Raw genomic sequence first — 14,833 nt, 5'->3', positions numbered from 1 at the left:
ATGTGTGTTCTGATCAGTATTTTAAAATCAACAAACGCTTTGTGGGCCCCTGGCTTTCTGTTAATTGGCCTTTACTTTGATCACTGAAGACCAACAAATGCAGTTTAGGAGTTGTTTTGCTACCATTTTTCTTCAGTGGAAGCTGAGGGGATGAGTAAGTACATCAATTAAGTCCCTTACTCACCCTCTGAGCTACCCTCATTGGATAATTAAAGTTGTCTGACAGAGCAATACACTAAATTCCCTTGCACCCCCTTCTGTTGCTCTGAATACATCAAACAAATGAATATTTAGGCCTATTAATGCTGTTATTTTTTATTAATGCAGAAAGCAGAGTTATGATATGGGTATATAATTTCTTGTTGAAACCAGCACTGAGTTGTGTGGCTGGTCACAAGCAGGACTGATATAACCATGTTTTAATTAGCAACCCTCACTAATATATCCAGAGCTAGTAAAGGCCTCTCCAAATAGGGTTTGGCCTTCCTTTATTCCACAAATAGTTTACACAGCGTGGACAAGCAATTATTTTGCTTTTCATTATGCCACTGACTCTTCAGCTTTCAGTACATTCTCAGCTAAAGAAATGGCATGAAATTTCCTATAATTGTGAGGGTTATAAAAAAGAAGAAGAAGCAAAGAAAATTCTAAATTGTCGTCCATTCACATCTAAGGCCTCAACTAAATCCAAGATATCATCTCTCTGTTGGAGGGGAGTCTTTTTCATTCACGGAAAACCAAGTGTTGTCCTGTAAATTTCATTTTTAAAAAAATCACAGAATATGCTGAGTTGGAAGGGACCTTCAAGGATCATCGAGTCCAGCTCACAGCCCTGCACAGCACCATCCCCAAGGGTCACACCATGTGCCCAAGGGTATTTTTCAAATGCTTCTTGAGCTCTGCCAGGCTGGTGCTGTGACCACTGCCCTCGAGAGCCTGTTCCAGTGCCCAAACACCCTCATGGGGGAAGAGTATTTTTTAAATATCTGCCCTAAAAAAAAGAAAATCAAAGTGTAAGGAACTGAATATTTAAAAACTTATGTACCTGGTTATGAAAGCATAATTATAAGAAAGCGTTCTTGTGTAACGAGCACTACATATCTGTCATACAGTGTTTTAATGTCTACAGTAGTTATTACCTGAATATTTCCATTCTGTGAGCAACTGCCATTCTTGAAACTGATTGATGTTTATGAATAAAGCACTTTTATTATGTGTTGCCAACCTCTGAGGACTAATCTTATAACCTGCAGTGCCTACAAAGGAGTGATGATACCTGCTCTTTCTGGAACTAATCACATCTGAAGAAAGTGAAAGGCTGAAAACATTGTGGGTTTTTTCTGGAAAGCTTTAATTGCATTGTAGACTATTCTACTACAAGGTGGTTGTAGTGTTTTACCTGACAAAAGTGACATGGGGAGGAAAATAATTTTACAGGAAGAGACATGTTTGAATATAGGCAACTAACACTGTGAAGTGGCTTGGCTCAAGGCAGTGAATTTATTTGTGAGCTGATGAAACTGTGGTCTCAGTTTTTCATTGTCTGGCTGCAAAACAGTCTTCTGATAGGGCATGCTGGTTGCAAAGTCTTCACTGGCCTTTCATTAGTTTGTTTTGTGAGTTTGTGCTCTGTCCATTCTGACCAACAGATCTGCAATTTCAGAGAAGAAAATGTACAAGAAAAAGAAAAGAGAATGCTCCTCCAAGTGTTTATCTTCTTAAAACCACACTGTCTTGCTAGGGCCTAGAAAATCTTTAATCATGCTTTTAAAGTTTTTCAAAGGAGGAAAGCTGTAAGAAAATATTACAGGCAAGTTAGTAGTAAATATTGCTCAGAGAGAACTCAAGGTTTGTGGAGGTTTTGTGCATTATTTAATTTTTTTCATTCTTATCCTGCCTCTGTCCCTTAGATCTATAAAGGCATAGTGCCCTCTGGCTCCAGTGGGAGCTGCCAGAAAATGGGAGCTTCATGTGCCTTCTTCTCAAAATACAGCAGAGAAAGAAACTGATGCTAGCCAACACTGGCCTATAATGTAAAGTCTGAGCTCAGCTTGTAGGAGCAAGTTCAGCTGCTGACACTAAACTAACTGCTCAAAGCCCCCAGTGACTATATTTGTGCTTTGGAAACCACCTAAAGATGGAAGATTGCTGCTCCAAAGACCCATCAGGTTCTGTCTCAAAATTAAGGCAAATCTTGAGCTGAAGAACCCTCCCAATAAACTGTTTTCTGCAGGTAAAGTGAGAACCCAGAAGTTCTCTAACTCATAATTTGATCACCAGATTATAACTCGTCCTGCAATAATCACATCCCATCCAGCCCTCAGGATGAACATCTCTAGGTTTTGCTCTTGATCACACAAATCTTCGTCTGCCCAGAAGCTTTTGTGTCAGAGTCAGAAACAGCAAAGTGAAATTCTCAAAGGGCCCCCATGCTTTGCTCCTTTTCCCAACCCTACCCTGGTAGCTGTAGCCTGCTTCCGAAATATCTCAGAAGACTCTGGTATGGCGCTTCTTTCCAAATGATGACACAGCCCACCAGCTTACAGGCACATGCAGATCCCCACGAACAGTCAAGGTAGGTAGTTTCCATTTATTGCTGGGAGGAAAAAAGTGTCAAGTAACTTCCTACTCATCCTATGGCAAGCAGAGTAGGGCTGTGTGCTTCAGCTACCTTAGGTATAGCTATCAGTTCTCCTACTCTTGGTTGTGTGAGTCTTGAGAAATGGGAAGTGTTGAAATAAATGGCTATGATACACATAGTGTTGAAATAAACATTTATTTTAACACATTGTATGTGATGAGCCATTTATTTTAACACTTTTCACTTGAAGTGTTGAAATAACAGGTTTTATCAGGGGACGTGTCATCCACTGTTTTATGTATATGTGAATATGGAAATACATCTACTGAGTGTGCATGTATATATATACTCACACAGATTATATGGATATGTAATAATACTGTGCTAGATATGTATGTAGACACTAATGCACAGGCAAGTACAGTGTTTTCTGCTCAAATTGAGTCTTTTGTTTCACAAAAATTTGTGTTTGTGACATATTTTTTAATATATCTATGTATCTATAAATAGATCTAAGTATATTGGTACATAAAATAAAATTGTTTATTACTACATAACAGCAACTGGATGAGATAGATAAAATAGAGGGATAGACAATAAAATAGATAAACCTCAAAATAGGACAATTATTAACTTGAGTTATGTAAAGCAAGGAAGATATACTTTATCTGAGCTTTCTAGTTGTCTAGGCCTGGTTTCTTTAGTTTGACATAGTTTCTGAAGTTCTGCATCCCTTTCTGTGATGGACTTCTTAGGCAAGTGGTTATTAAACAGGACAAGGTATGAGTCAGGTTTTGTAAATGGCCTGAAAAGTTTTTGCACTGCATTTTTCAGTAATTTTGGCTTTTTAAATGCAGTGTAGGAACCTCAATTCCCTGCTCAGCAGGCAGTCGTGTCTTTTCCAGTATGTCCTTACTTGTACTAAATTGCCTTTTTGCAGTTAGAATTATGTATGTGCTAAAGCGCTGGCACAGCCATGTGGACACACACACCCCTCCTGGTTCCAGGGTCGTGTTGACCGGGGTGGTTGTTATGGAGGTTAAAACCAGCTCAAACAAAGGTAGCACTGCCGAGGCTGACAGAGGCAAGACTGCCTTGGAACAAATCTGTAAACAGCCAGAACCATTTCTACCACACTTCAGGTTAAATGTCAGTCTCTGCATTGGAATAAAAGGGCAGCAAGCGAGTAGTGAACTACTCACGCTTTTGAGGGGAAGGATTCAGCAGGAACTCATTTGTCCCTTTGAGATGGCTACAGTGATCTTATCTGGTAACTGGGCAATATTTTCTAAATGTTTGTTGGCTCTTATGCTGGTCTATTCACCTGTCCTTGTCCTTGTATTGTGTCAGGAGCTTCCCCTGAGTATTAGCACTATTTTATTACCTTTTCATTGCTGTTGTATCATTGTGTGTTTTATTGATTAGCACTGGCACTCTCTGGGCAGCAGGCAGGGTTAGTCCTGGCCAGGGAAGGGTTGCAGTGCAGGAGGTGCCAGACCTCCTGCAGCAGCACCAGCCCCGCCACACTGGAGCAGCTGACTCAGGCTGGGCAGCAAGAGCCAGGCAGTCAAGGCAAAGAAAGGGCTTCCTGAGCACCCAAGGAACATGGAAAGAATTCTGTCAGACAATTTCCAGCTCCAACTCAAACCAAAGTAAAAACCATGAGTGAAATTAAATAATGAACGTGTGATGAATTGCAATGAAAATGCTTTGCTAGGTTTCATGCTGACGACCAGAAGTATCGACTTTTTGTGAATCTGTAGTTTTCAGTGAGAGAATGGCTCTGTTAGGAAATGTTTAACCACTTCTTGCAGCATTCACAAAACAATTTGTATCTGTCCTCTTGGTTTTTCCTCCTGAAGTTTGATATGAGTGAAAATTCCCCCAGGTCTCCATGGATAAATAATATTTATAGATAAGAAAAATTTAATTTTTCCCTCTCTCTTTCTCTGATTCTAGCCTTTTTTAATTGAGAGAATTCTCTGATGAGTACTAAACATTTATTGAATGAGAACTCTGGTGATTTTATGAATTTTCAGCTGAAAGAGCATAAATAATAATTTGTATTATTTAAAAATGGTAAAATTAAATCCTAAAAAGGACGCTGATTTTTCTCTGTGATTATGGAAGTTCAAGGGTTTTTTTTCTATTTGAGTACAAATTTTTTTTAAAGGAAATATGAAGCAAAATTATTGCCTCTTTTTTCACTCAGAGGTTTGATTCAATTCTGTATGTATCAGAAACCGAATCACATCTGATGTAAGCTTTGAAATTAAGAGGAAGGGTCAGTAGTTATCAGAAGAACTATTGACACACTATCAGTCTATCAAGGTAGTCATAATATCCTGACAAAAATCCTGTCAGTTGATAGGGTATCAAGAGCCTGCTATAGCAGAGTTAGATAGAAGTTCCTTCAAATCTGCAGAATCACTAACTTTATTCTGAAGTCTTGTGACAAAGTCCTGACTCCTCTGTAGTCAGCAGAACCTTTGCTATTGATTTGGTAGAGTTGGTGCATTGCCCATCACAACTTTTGATCAGCATGAAGCCTTGAGTAACCATTAGTTTGATGGTGTAGGCTGACTCATGTAGAGATGTTCCATAAAAGGACTATTCCCTTGAATTCTCCATTGGTACATGAATAACTAAAATTTTCAGTTGGAAATAGCCAGAGCCTGAGTAAATAGTACATTATTGTTAGTGATTTTGGCAAATGGCTATTAATGAGTAATTATGGACTGAAGGACTGACCAGGCAGGGAAACAGATAGGGAGTAGTGAGAAGAGTCATCTCTGGATCTTCAGAAGTGCTGGGCTCTGCAAAATTTAAGCTGTGGCAAGGTTCATCCTGCTTTCTGGGAACTCCCTGTATTTTTTACTGCACTAAATATTGTGTGTCCCATTTGCAGCTCTCATAGCAACTGTGGATAGTCTTTCTCTCTAAACTCGTCTGTTCACTGGGTTTTCTTCTGCCTATAAATGCATTCTCTGGTCATTTTGAAGGATGTGTCTGCTACACTGTTTCATTAAACTGCCGCGTTATCAGGTAATTGTTTAAACATAATGCCATAGCACTATCAAAAGGAAAGGTGAACTAATGGCATTTGCAAATGTCAGGGATTATCTTAACACTTTTATTATAGTTTATAAAAAGTAGGTTCAGGGCATTCCATGGCAATTATTTCCACAGAAATTGGTTATTTAAATAAATTGCTAATTATCTGGATATGACAGTATTGAAAACCCTGCTAATGAGTTATTTGATAAGTGTAGCTTATGGTGGCCACCTACAGGTGGCAGAAAGAAAGAGCGAGCAGAGTGATTGCAGTCGGAAGGAATGCGAGGGAAATGGTTTGTGTGTAACCTGCAGGTTTCCCTGGACTGTTTGCAAATGCAGAACATGCAGTACTTTGATTGCCAGTACTAGGCAGCATATACACTATGCAGAAAATGTCTTAACAATGAATTATGTTTCCTGGGCTTTTTTCCTGAGCTCCAAACTTTTCTACCTACTTACTTTCTGAAGCATTGGATTGATACCTATGATGCCTGAACTTTTCCAGACCATTTTCCTTGTATAATGCTTTTCATCCAAGTTTATTATCATTGGGTTCTTTTTTCATTAGCATGATTAATTTTAACAGTCTGGGATATAACCATATCAGTTTTCTTCCAAGAAGGTATCTACAGAGGGAGGAAAGGTGATGTTGCTTAGATTTTGGGCCTTACATTTTTTAGAAGCACAGACTTTAGTGGTGACTTATTAGTAAAAAATTACGTATCAGCTGCTTCTTCTTTGTAATATTCAGGCTCAGTGGTTTAAATCTCAAATTTGTAATATAATAGAATGCAAATTAAAAAATGATTTTACTTGAAAATGCACAGAGTGGGGAAAATTGACCCAAATTCATTTTTATTCCATCTAGTATCCATAGAAACAAATATTTGTTTGGGTTGATATACTGTCCAAAGAAATGAGAGTTTGCTTTCCTTTAAAATGTTTCTCTTGCTCATAGAGAGTTTGATAAAGACCACTGAGACTGTTTCAAGATTCAGTCTCAGTAGTACCAGTCTGAATTGACTCTGTTGGCTGTTTTTTAATGGACTGGGATCATCTTTACTTAAAGGCGTCATTAGAGCTACCTCATATAGGCATTGAAAACTTTAAACTCTCAAATTGCTCCAATATATTGCAAGTGAGAATGTAGCCCAGTATTCAAGATGTCTGAGATTATTTTTCTCCCGTCAGTGGATCACTGGGATCAGAAGATCTGAATTGTTTCTGCTAGGAATTCCCAAAGCTACTGGGTGCTTGAAACTCAACACCAGGCTTTTGAACAAAGTTTGGCTCTCAAGCTTCAATCTAGTGAACATTTTTGGTGTTTGACAGGATCAAGTCCTCTCAGGACTCCTAGTACTTATGAAGTCATAATAAAACATGTGTCTTCTGGCATTGGTGAAGGGTGTTTTACTTCCTAAGGAAAAACAAACAAACAAATAAGCAGGTATATTGTCTTTCATCAGTTTGTCATCAGCCTGCTATCCTCAGTGGGCAAGAGCAGCTCTGCCCACCTGTGCTGATGAGGGAGAGACATTTGCTTGATGAATGTTCTGCTTCTGCTTCATGTTGTGTTTTCACTATTGGATTTCTTTCACTGATAGTCTGAAAAGTCTTATTTTCTATGAAACAAAACAAAACAATAGAGAAAGCCAAAGCTTTTTGTTTTAAGGCAAGAAGAAGGTCAGGGACTTTCACATCTAAAAATTATTTCATTGTTTATGTCTTTCCATAGTAGCAAATATTTGTTCCATAATTAATGAGACCTGAAAGAGTAGCTTTCAACAGAGAGTAGCATGTCATCTCCATGAGGTATTTTTCTGTCTTTCATTTTTCTATCTCACTCACCTGCCGGAGGTCTTGATAAATGGACTTTGTTTATTAAATCTCATTATTTTACAGCAAGGTAAATGATAGCCACATCTAGCATCTGGTAGCAGCTGCAGCACTTCTATCAGGAGAGTACCATATCAGCAGTTTCCTCAGCTATGGGTGCTTAACTAGTGGAATTACAGATCCCAACGTGTCAAAGTATGTGGTAGATGCTTATCTTTTAGTATGTGAGCTGTCTTTCAAATGCATGCTGGATTTGGATCTCAGCTTCTTAAATACCATTGGATTTATCAGAAAACGTTCTGCAAATTCCCACTACTACTTACAGATCTTTTAAAAGTTGGCATTAAATCTCCTTTATTTCAACCTTTTAAAAACTCCTTCTCCACAAATCTCTATAATGGAATTTATTACCTTCCTACATACTTTTATGAAGATGCAGGAAAATAGAGATTGTTAGTCAAATTGAGTGTTCATTTCTTGGTTTTTTTTTTTGCCTTCTATTTTAATAGCTTGGCATTACTGTTGTTTCTATTGTTTGCATTGGTTTATTGGTTTTTTTCTTTAATCTGGTGGGTTGTTTCACCATTTCATTAGGCAGTCGGATCTCTATCACAAGCAAATCACATTGTATTCCAACCCAGAAGCTTTTGTTACAGAGGGGGAAGCTTCTGAACTGTTGATGAAAAAATGTTAGGGAGAACAGCTTCAGCTTATGTTGTGCTTGTTCCATATGAGTAGGCTAATAAAAAAAATGCTGGGATAAATGGTGAGACCTTAGTGAACCCTCTGATTGTCATTACATCCATTTATTTACTCTCATCAGAAGCACTTCTGAAATGTTTTTAAATTCATTTGGGTGAATTATAAATGAATGGAATACTTTTGCAATCATACCAATTTATCACTAATTTACTAATCACCAATGTAAGTAATAACTCATATTATGAATATCAAATTCAGCTAGTACTAAGAAGTACCTGTGTTCCATAATAAGTTCTAAGTCTCATTGCTAATTCTGCTAGACTTCATTGAATCATATACTTGATTTCTTTGGGCTGAATGAAAGCCTTTCTGATTACCTATTGTGCTGAAACCTTAAATAAGCTGTCGTTTGGTCCTTTTCCTGAACTGACCACTGTACAGAGACAGTCATTTAAGTGAGAAGGGGGCTAATTATATATAAATATATATGGGAATATTTTCTTGTGGAACTCTTTGCTACAAGATATCTTTAGGGCCAAGGGTCCACAAGGCTTTAAAACCCATTGAAAGCAAATTCTTAAGAGTTGTATTGGGGTTAGAAGTATATAAACCTTCACGCCTCAAGGCAGATTGGGAAGAAATTTCCCTGTAGCCACATGATTTCAGAGTTACCATTGTCTTTATTTATTCATCTTTCTAAGAAACAGCTACCTCATCACACTGAGATTCTGGAGCTGTGTTAGGCTGAAAGCAGTGTAGCAAGTCTGATGCTTACTTCTAGCTTCAATTTCAAAAACTGAATATTTGAAGAATTTCCTGAACTACTGTTTCTTATGAGATTACTTTCAGTGGTTTTGGCTGTGTAGTGTATGTTTTGGCCTGTATGCCTTCCAAAAGACTTTATTTGTAAATCTGTCAGAGCAAACAGCATGATTTCTTTTTTTTTTTCTCCTCAAGCATATCTCTAAGACTGGACCATGAATTGTGTCATAATATTTGCTCTTTGGATGCTTAGCAGTGATCCTCTTTTAAAGAATTGTTCTGTTCCTTTCAAACACATTACAGTCAATCCAGACCAAACAATGGGAAATAGTTCCTGGTGTTCCAGGGAAAGTTCCTGCTCACCTCCAGATACTTTCTGTGATCTGTTCTGTTGGGATCTTAGATTCTTTAAAGCAGTTTTGATGAGATTTTACATTTTTATCTATCAGGCTCTAGTTTTCCTGAAAACATATCAACAGTGCATCTTGGGTTAGGCTGTCGCTTTCATGTGCATAAAGTTTAGTTGCTGTTACCTCATGCAGTACTGAGGGGGAAAAACAGCCTGACAGCCACAGCCATACAGGTCCTCTGGGAGTGATGCGTCCTCTCTTACACTGTTGTTGCCCAATGATGGCATCAAATTCTCCTAAAGCTTCTCTAAATTAAGTAGAAATTTTAATAATGTGGAGGTTATTTAGAGAAATCCCAACTAGCCTCAAAAATAACTGGAAGTGTCATCTATCTACGCTGTCCATCATTTAATGAGCAGCATCTGTAGGCATATTTTTAATACTTGCATACCATCAGTAGAATGTAGTCAAAACAAATGCACTGCAGACACAGTGTATTAAGAGTTTAATCATAATCCTCTAAATATAGCAGGGATTGTCTGACTCAACCTCTATGTACCATTTGAAATATGAGCTCCAGTTTTGGAGATATTGCCGTAAATGAATATACTTTTTTCTTTTGAGAATTTGACTATCATATTAATTGTTAGAGGAGGCTTGCTTCAAGAATTTTCTTAATCTACAGACGTGCAGAAGGGGAAACAAAATACTAAATGTCAAGTGCAGTGAAATGGCACTTTTAAACAATTTTTAGGTGAACATAAATAAATGAGACATTTGCTCTTAGTTGGACAGCATTTAGGTTCAAAAAATCAACCTGATTCTTTATGTAGAAACATAGATCTCTTTATCTACAGTGTACTGTATGGTAAAGTATTGCTTTCTGTCTCAGATATTGTTAGTCTTTGTTTTGAGCATCAGCTAAAACAGTCAAGCTAGCTTTGCATTGTTTATCCAAATGTTTCTGCCATTTTCTGTATTCAGCCGCATGCATAAATTGCTGTACAAGCATTGATACCACTTGCAACCCACTTGGTGTCAGTTTATAAATGAATATAACCTCTGCACCTCAGAATTGGATGTTAGTTCCTGGTGTTGCTGTAGCAGGAGGGATGTGCAGGTTCCATCAGGGCCAGCTGGGATGTTGCTAACGCGGTGTCCTGGTTTCTGCAGGAAATGCTATCCGGCCCGTCGCCCTGCGCGCCGTGTCCGCCATCGCCCGGGCTCTCCCAGGATTTCCCATCTTGGCCACTGGAGGCATCGATTCTGCTGAGGCTGGGCTTCAGTTTCTGCACAGTGGGGCTTCTGTCCTGCAGGTACTGCTTCTTTCTTTAGAATGTTAACGTTCAGGTAACTGTGATTAAGATCGTAATGTGGCTTCCTTTCAAACATTCGGATAGTGTGGAGTTTCTACCATTGAAAGGAATTTTCATGTTTTTCACTTCATACTGCTTGCTAATAAACATTCATTTCACATGGAGGTGGAGGGGGAGTTGCCAGAAGAAAGCTTTTGGTGTTCCAATACCAATCTGGGAAAAGGCTAACCATGAGTTTGTTAGTACTTATTATCTCTAGCTTAAATGATTTAAAATTGAAACATCTCTCTCTCTTGTCATACAAACCAGGTTGACACGAAGTTTAGCTCGACCTATCTGTTCTTCCTGTATTCTCAGTTTTTCTTTTCTGCAAAGAGCCTTCTCAAGGTGAGAGGGCTTCCAAAGAGCACTACGTTGGTCTCTCGAAGGTAGCCACTTCAAAGTAACTTTGGTTTATGAGGCATCTGTGTCCCCTAGGGATGTTCATTGGAACAGGAGGTGTAGCTCTGCACCCACTGCTGAAGGGCTGGTGCTGCACTGGACTGAGGTGTCAGCTGCATTCAGGAGCCAGGCTGTTTGCATTGCCTGAGGGTTGGTTTGAGCTGCTGGCCTCACTGGCATGGTTGGTGTGTCTCTGTCATGGAAGGAAGCCTTGGTGGCCTCGTATTACAGGCACCAGGAAATTGGCTGAAAATCAACCCCTTACCTCTGCCAGGCATGTCAGGGCACCATTGCAGCATACATGTTAGACTGGCTGAGGAGCAGGTGGTCTTTATGTCCCATTGTTCCATTGTATATTGTTACATTCTGGTAGATGTTCATCCCCTTTATCTGTGGGTCCCACCATAGACAACAGCAGCTGTGGAGCCTGTGAATATCGGCTTTGTGTCACTCCATGGGATGACTAGAGTGGTTTCATTCCCACAATTCACTTTGACATTGAAATTAGATTCAGTGTGACCATCCTTTTTACACAGCTACAGTGACTGCTGTGATTAGTCATTTGTTTGCTGTTTCACCAAAAAAAAAAAAAAAAAAAAAGCCAGCTCAATATTTTGGTCTGGTTGGTTTTTTAATACACATCAAAGTTAGCATCTCTGGGAGCTGAAGCAGAAGGCTGTTCCTTTTTTATAGACTTGCTATGTTCCTTGGATTTATTAATACCATTTCCTTTTTTTTTTCGGTTGTATTAAAGTGATTCAAACTTTTCTTTTTCATGGGCAGATAAGAGATTGGCCTTTTGTACACAATTGTCTGAGAGCTTCTTCCATATAAATATTAAGTAATGGTGCAAATTGCAGGGCAGCATTTGTCTACCAAAAAAGATTAGGATTGGCAAGGATTGTTTTTAGTGCTCTAGATGCATTTAACTTGTTATTGCTGATAGAGCTGCACTTTCAATGGCTTTGTCTGCAGCAATGTTACATGATCTGAATTACACAGAATGAAATTATTTTCTGTTCTATGTGTACTGTATCTGTTTCTGGATGACTAAAAATCAAGAGGTTTAATGTCCCTTTTGCACTTCTATTTTATATAGATTGTGTAGCTATGTTTTATTTTTTCTTTTCCTGTTGATTTGTCCCAATGGTAACGGGAAATTCTGAAATATAATTTCATGCAGACATCCCAGTCAGTGCTTGAGAGACTATTTGATTTACAAGACATTAATTATTGTTTTCTTTTTAGTAGTAATCAAATTCTCTGAAACTGGCTTCCACAAATGACTTGGATCTATAGAGATCTTTTTCCCTGTACAGAACAATTTCTCTTTTCAACAAATTTTTCCCAGAGATGCTGAAAAAAAGTCTTATTTTGTTTTTAGGTTTCACCAGTTTAACATACATCATCTCTAGAACTGATTTTAAACTCCTCTGGATCAAAAATATCCTCAGTTTGAGTGGTTTATTTCTGTTTCACTAAAGTAGGGAAGTAGTTTAAACTGATCTCAGATAAATAAATTCTAAAGTGTCTGTGTAGGTAAGGATCTGAACTAGCTCAGTTGCATCCATTTTAAAATAAACCTTTAGTAAGCTTCATGCTAGATTGTGAATACAGGCCGTAAGTCTTTCCCTTATGATGGGAAGGACAGATGGAAGGGAGAAGGAAATGAGTAATCTCTATAGAAAGTTGTTAAAGAAATGCACTTGCTGGGACTAGACTGAAACATATTTGCTTCTCAGATGAGATACATTGTAATAGAAAAAGATGGTCTCGTCTTCACAGGTCGCCTTTGGACCCTAATTAGGGTAATGAGGATCATTTCCATTGTTTTCCTTCTAAACAAGGTCATACAAATAGCCAGCTAATATTCTTTTCCCTGAATCCCAATCTCACACACGTTCTTCATATCAAATGCCCAACTTGCTTCTTCAGCAGCCACAACCTCTGTTGTGTACAGCTTTGACATTCACTTCTGCTTTCTCAGTACCGACATGCAGAGTGAGTACAGAATTTGTAGATAGCATCAAATGAAGTGATCTACTGAATGATTCAGGATTTAAGATGCACTGCATAGCAAGTCCCTGAGTTAAGCAGGTAGAAGCTGGGACTGTAGTGAGGGAATTCTGTATGTGTGTGATAGCCTTATCTAAAGTATCTGCTTTGCATACTGTTGGAGGTGGTTCTGGAGAGACACGCAGACTGACACACCACTGCACATCTTGTGATCTGACTTCACATTTCCAAAGCCACGAGGATGCCTTATGACTGATCCAGAGGCAGGAAGCAAGCAGCCTGGGCTTTGGTGGTGATGGAGCAGCCTCTGTGCTCAGCTGTGCCAAAGAGGCACAGGGGGGGCTTAAAAATGGGCTTTGTCACTGCTCTCACCACCCTGTGGCCCAGCAGTGCTTGAGAAGGGCAGGGGCTGCCCAATCATCCAGCATTCCACATGGTCCCATACTGCAGAGCAGCTCAGGCTCTACTGATCTATCCATGGAGCCCAGCTCGAGAGCCTGGGACAGCAGCACTTGCTTGGCCACTGGGCTCCCCTTCCTTGTGTCCCAACAAGTCTTCTCTGCCATGGCAGCAGGACATTCATGGCCTGGGATAATAGGGAGGCTTTGTGTGAGTTGATTTAACTGCAATGTAGCATATCTGTTAGAGGAAAGGTTTATGAATAATAAATGTTCTTCCATTAAAAGCAAGATCAGGTTTTCCTCTTCGGATATTTCACCTGCAATCAGTTCTCCATTATTTTTTCCCATTGCTTTTATTTTTAAAACATGAGGATTTATTTTCCATTTGCAAAATCATCATCACACAGGAATGCAAGTCAGGAGACAGGTGGTAAGCCATATTTTGCTGTATGCCATAACCACCTCAAGTGGTGTTAAGCAGGTATATTGGGAAATGGTGTGGGGAGATAGTTTCAGTAATCAAAATATGGCCTATCCCCTCCTTTAGAATATGGAGGACAACATCTTAGTATTGTTGTGCACAAAAAGGTTTGGATGTTAGGAACTTTGCAGCAGGTATGGAAAACAAACTAGGTTATTGTACTCAGTAGTAGCTGGGCTGAAGATTTTAGACAGCAATTCAACAGAGTATTCTTCCCCTTTATGGACTTCAGAAACACTTGCAAAAAGACCCCACTTGTGTTTTAATTTCTCCTTAAAGATGCTGAAACATTTCAGTCATTCTTCAGCTGATTGCATAGCACCATAGTTTTTTAATGTACCTGAACCTACCAACGCCTTTTCAGTACAGGCATGAAAATTTAAAAAACAAACAAACAAAAAAAAACCCCAAAGCAAACAAAACAAAAAAAAACAAAACAAAAACAAAAACCCAACAATTTTAATATGGAGATAATCCTGCACTCATTGGGGGTGGCAGGAGCTCCAGAAATGTCTAGAAAGCACCTTTCTGTGATGCATGTCATTATTACAATTTTCCAGTGAAGCTGAAGTATTTTATTTGTAATTTATGTAAGCTTTTTTTAAAGCCCCAATTTATCAAAATTAGATGCATATCAAAATATTTTGCATGTTTTGCAACATGTATGTGATTTACCATCTCACACGGATGGTTTGTTAGATTTTTGCCAGGTTTTGAAAGAGACATACATTTTTTAAAGTCATCTTGCTGCAGGAAATTAAAATGGGAAACAATTATAGAAAATTCCAGCGGAAAGAGAAAATGCATTATGGAAAAAGCAATAAAAGCATAAAAATATTAAAGTAAAAATCACTTCACAGTAGCCTGTATGATTCAATTGTAGATCAATA

The 14,833-nt window shown here is 38.6% G+C and overlaps 1 protein-coding gene across 1 annotated transcript in view; it reads left to right on the top strand.

Moving 5' to 3' along the window:
- DPYD (dihydropyrimidine dehydrogenase) overlaps positions 1–14,833 on the top strand; it is a 311,278-nt gene that overhangs the window by 238,742 nt on the left and 57,703 nt on the right. The window contains exon 18 of the mRNA XM_031057867.1: positions 10,462–10,604. Coding sequence (XP_030913727.1) covers positions 10,462–10,604 — 143 coding nt within the window. The remainder of the gene's footprint in view (positions 1–10,461; positions 10,605–14,833) is intronic.

The sequence above is a fragment of the Geospiza fortis genome, unplaced genomic scaffold (assembly GCF_000277835.1).
Source record: "Geospiza fortis unplaced genomic scaffold, GeoFor_1.0 scaffold403, whole genome shotgun sequence".
NCBI lineage: Eukaryota > Metazoa > Chordata > Aves > Passeriformes > Thraupidae > Geospiza > Geospiza fortis.
The sequence above is the reverse complement of the archived record's forward strand: the minus strand, read 5'-3'. Positions and strand labels throughout refer to the sequence as shown.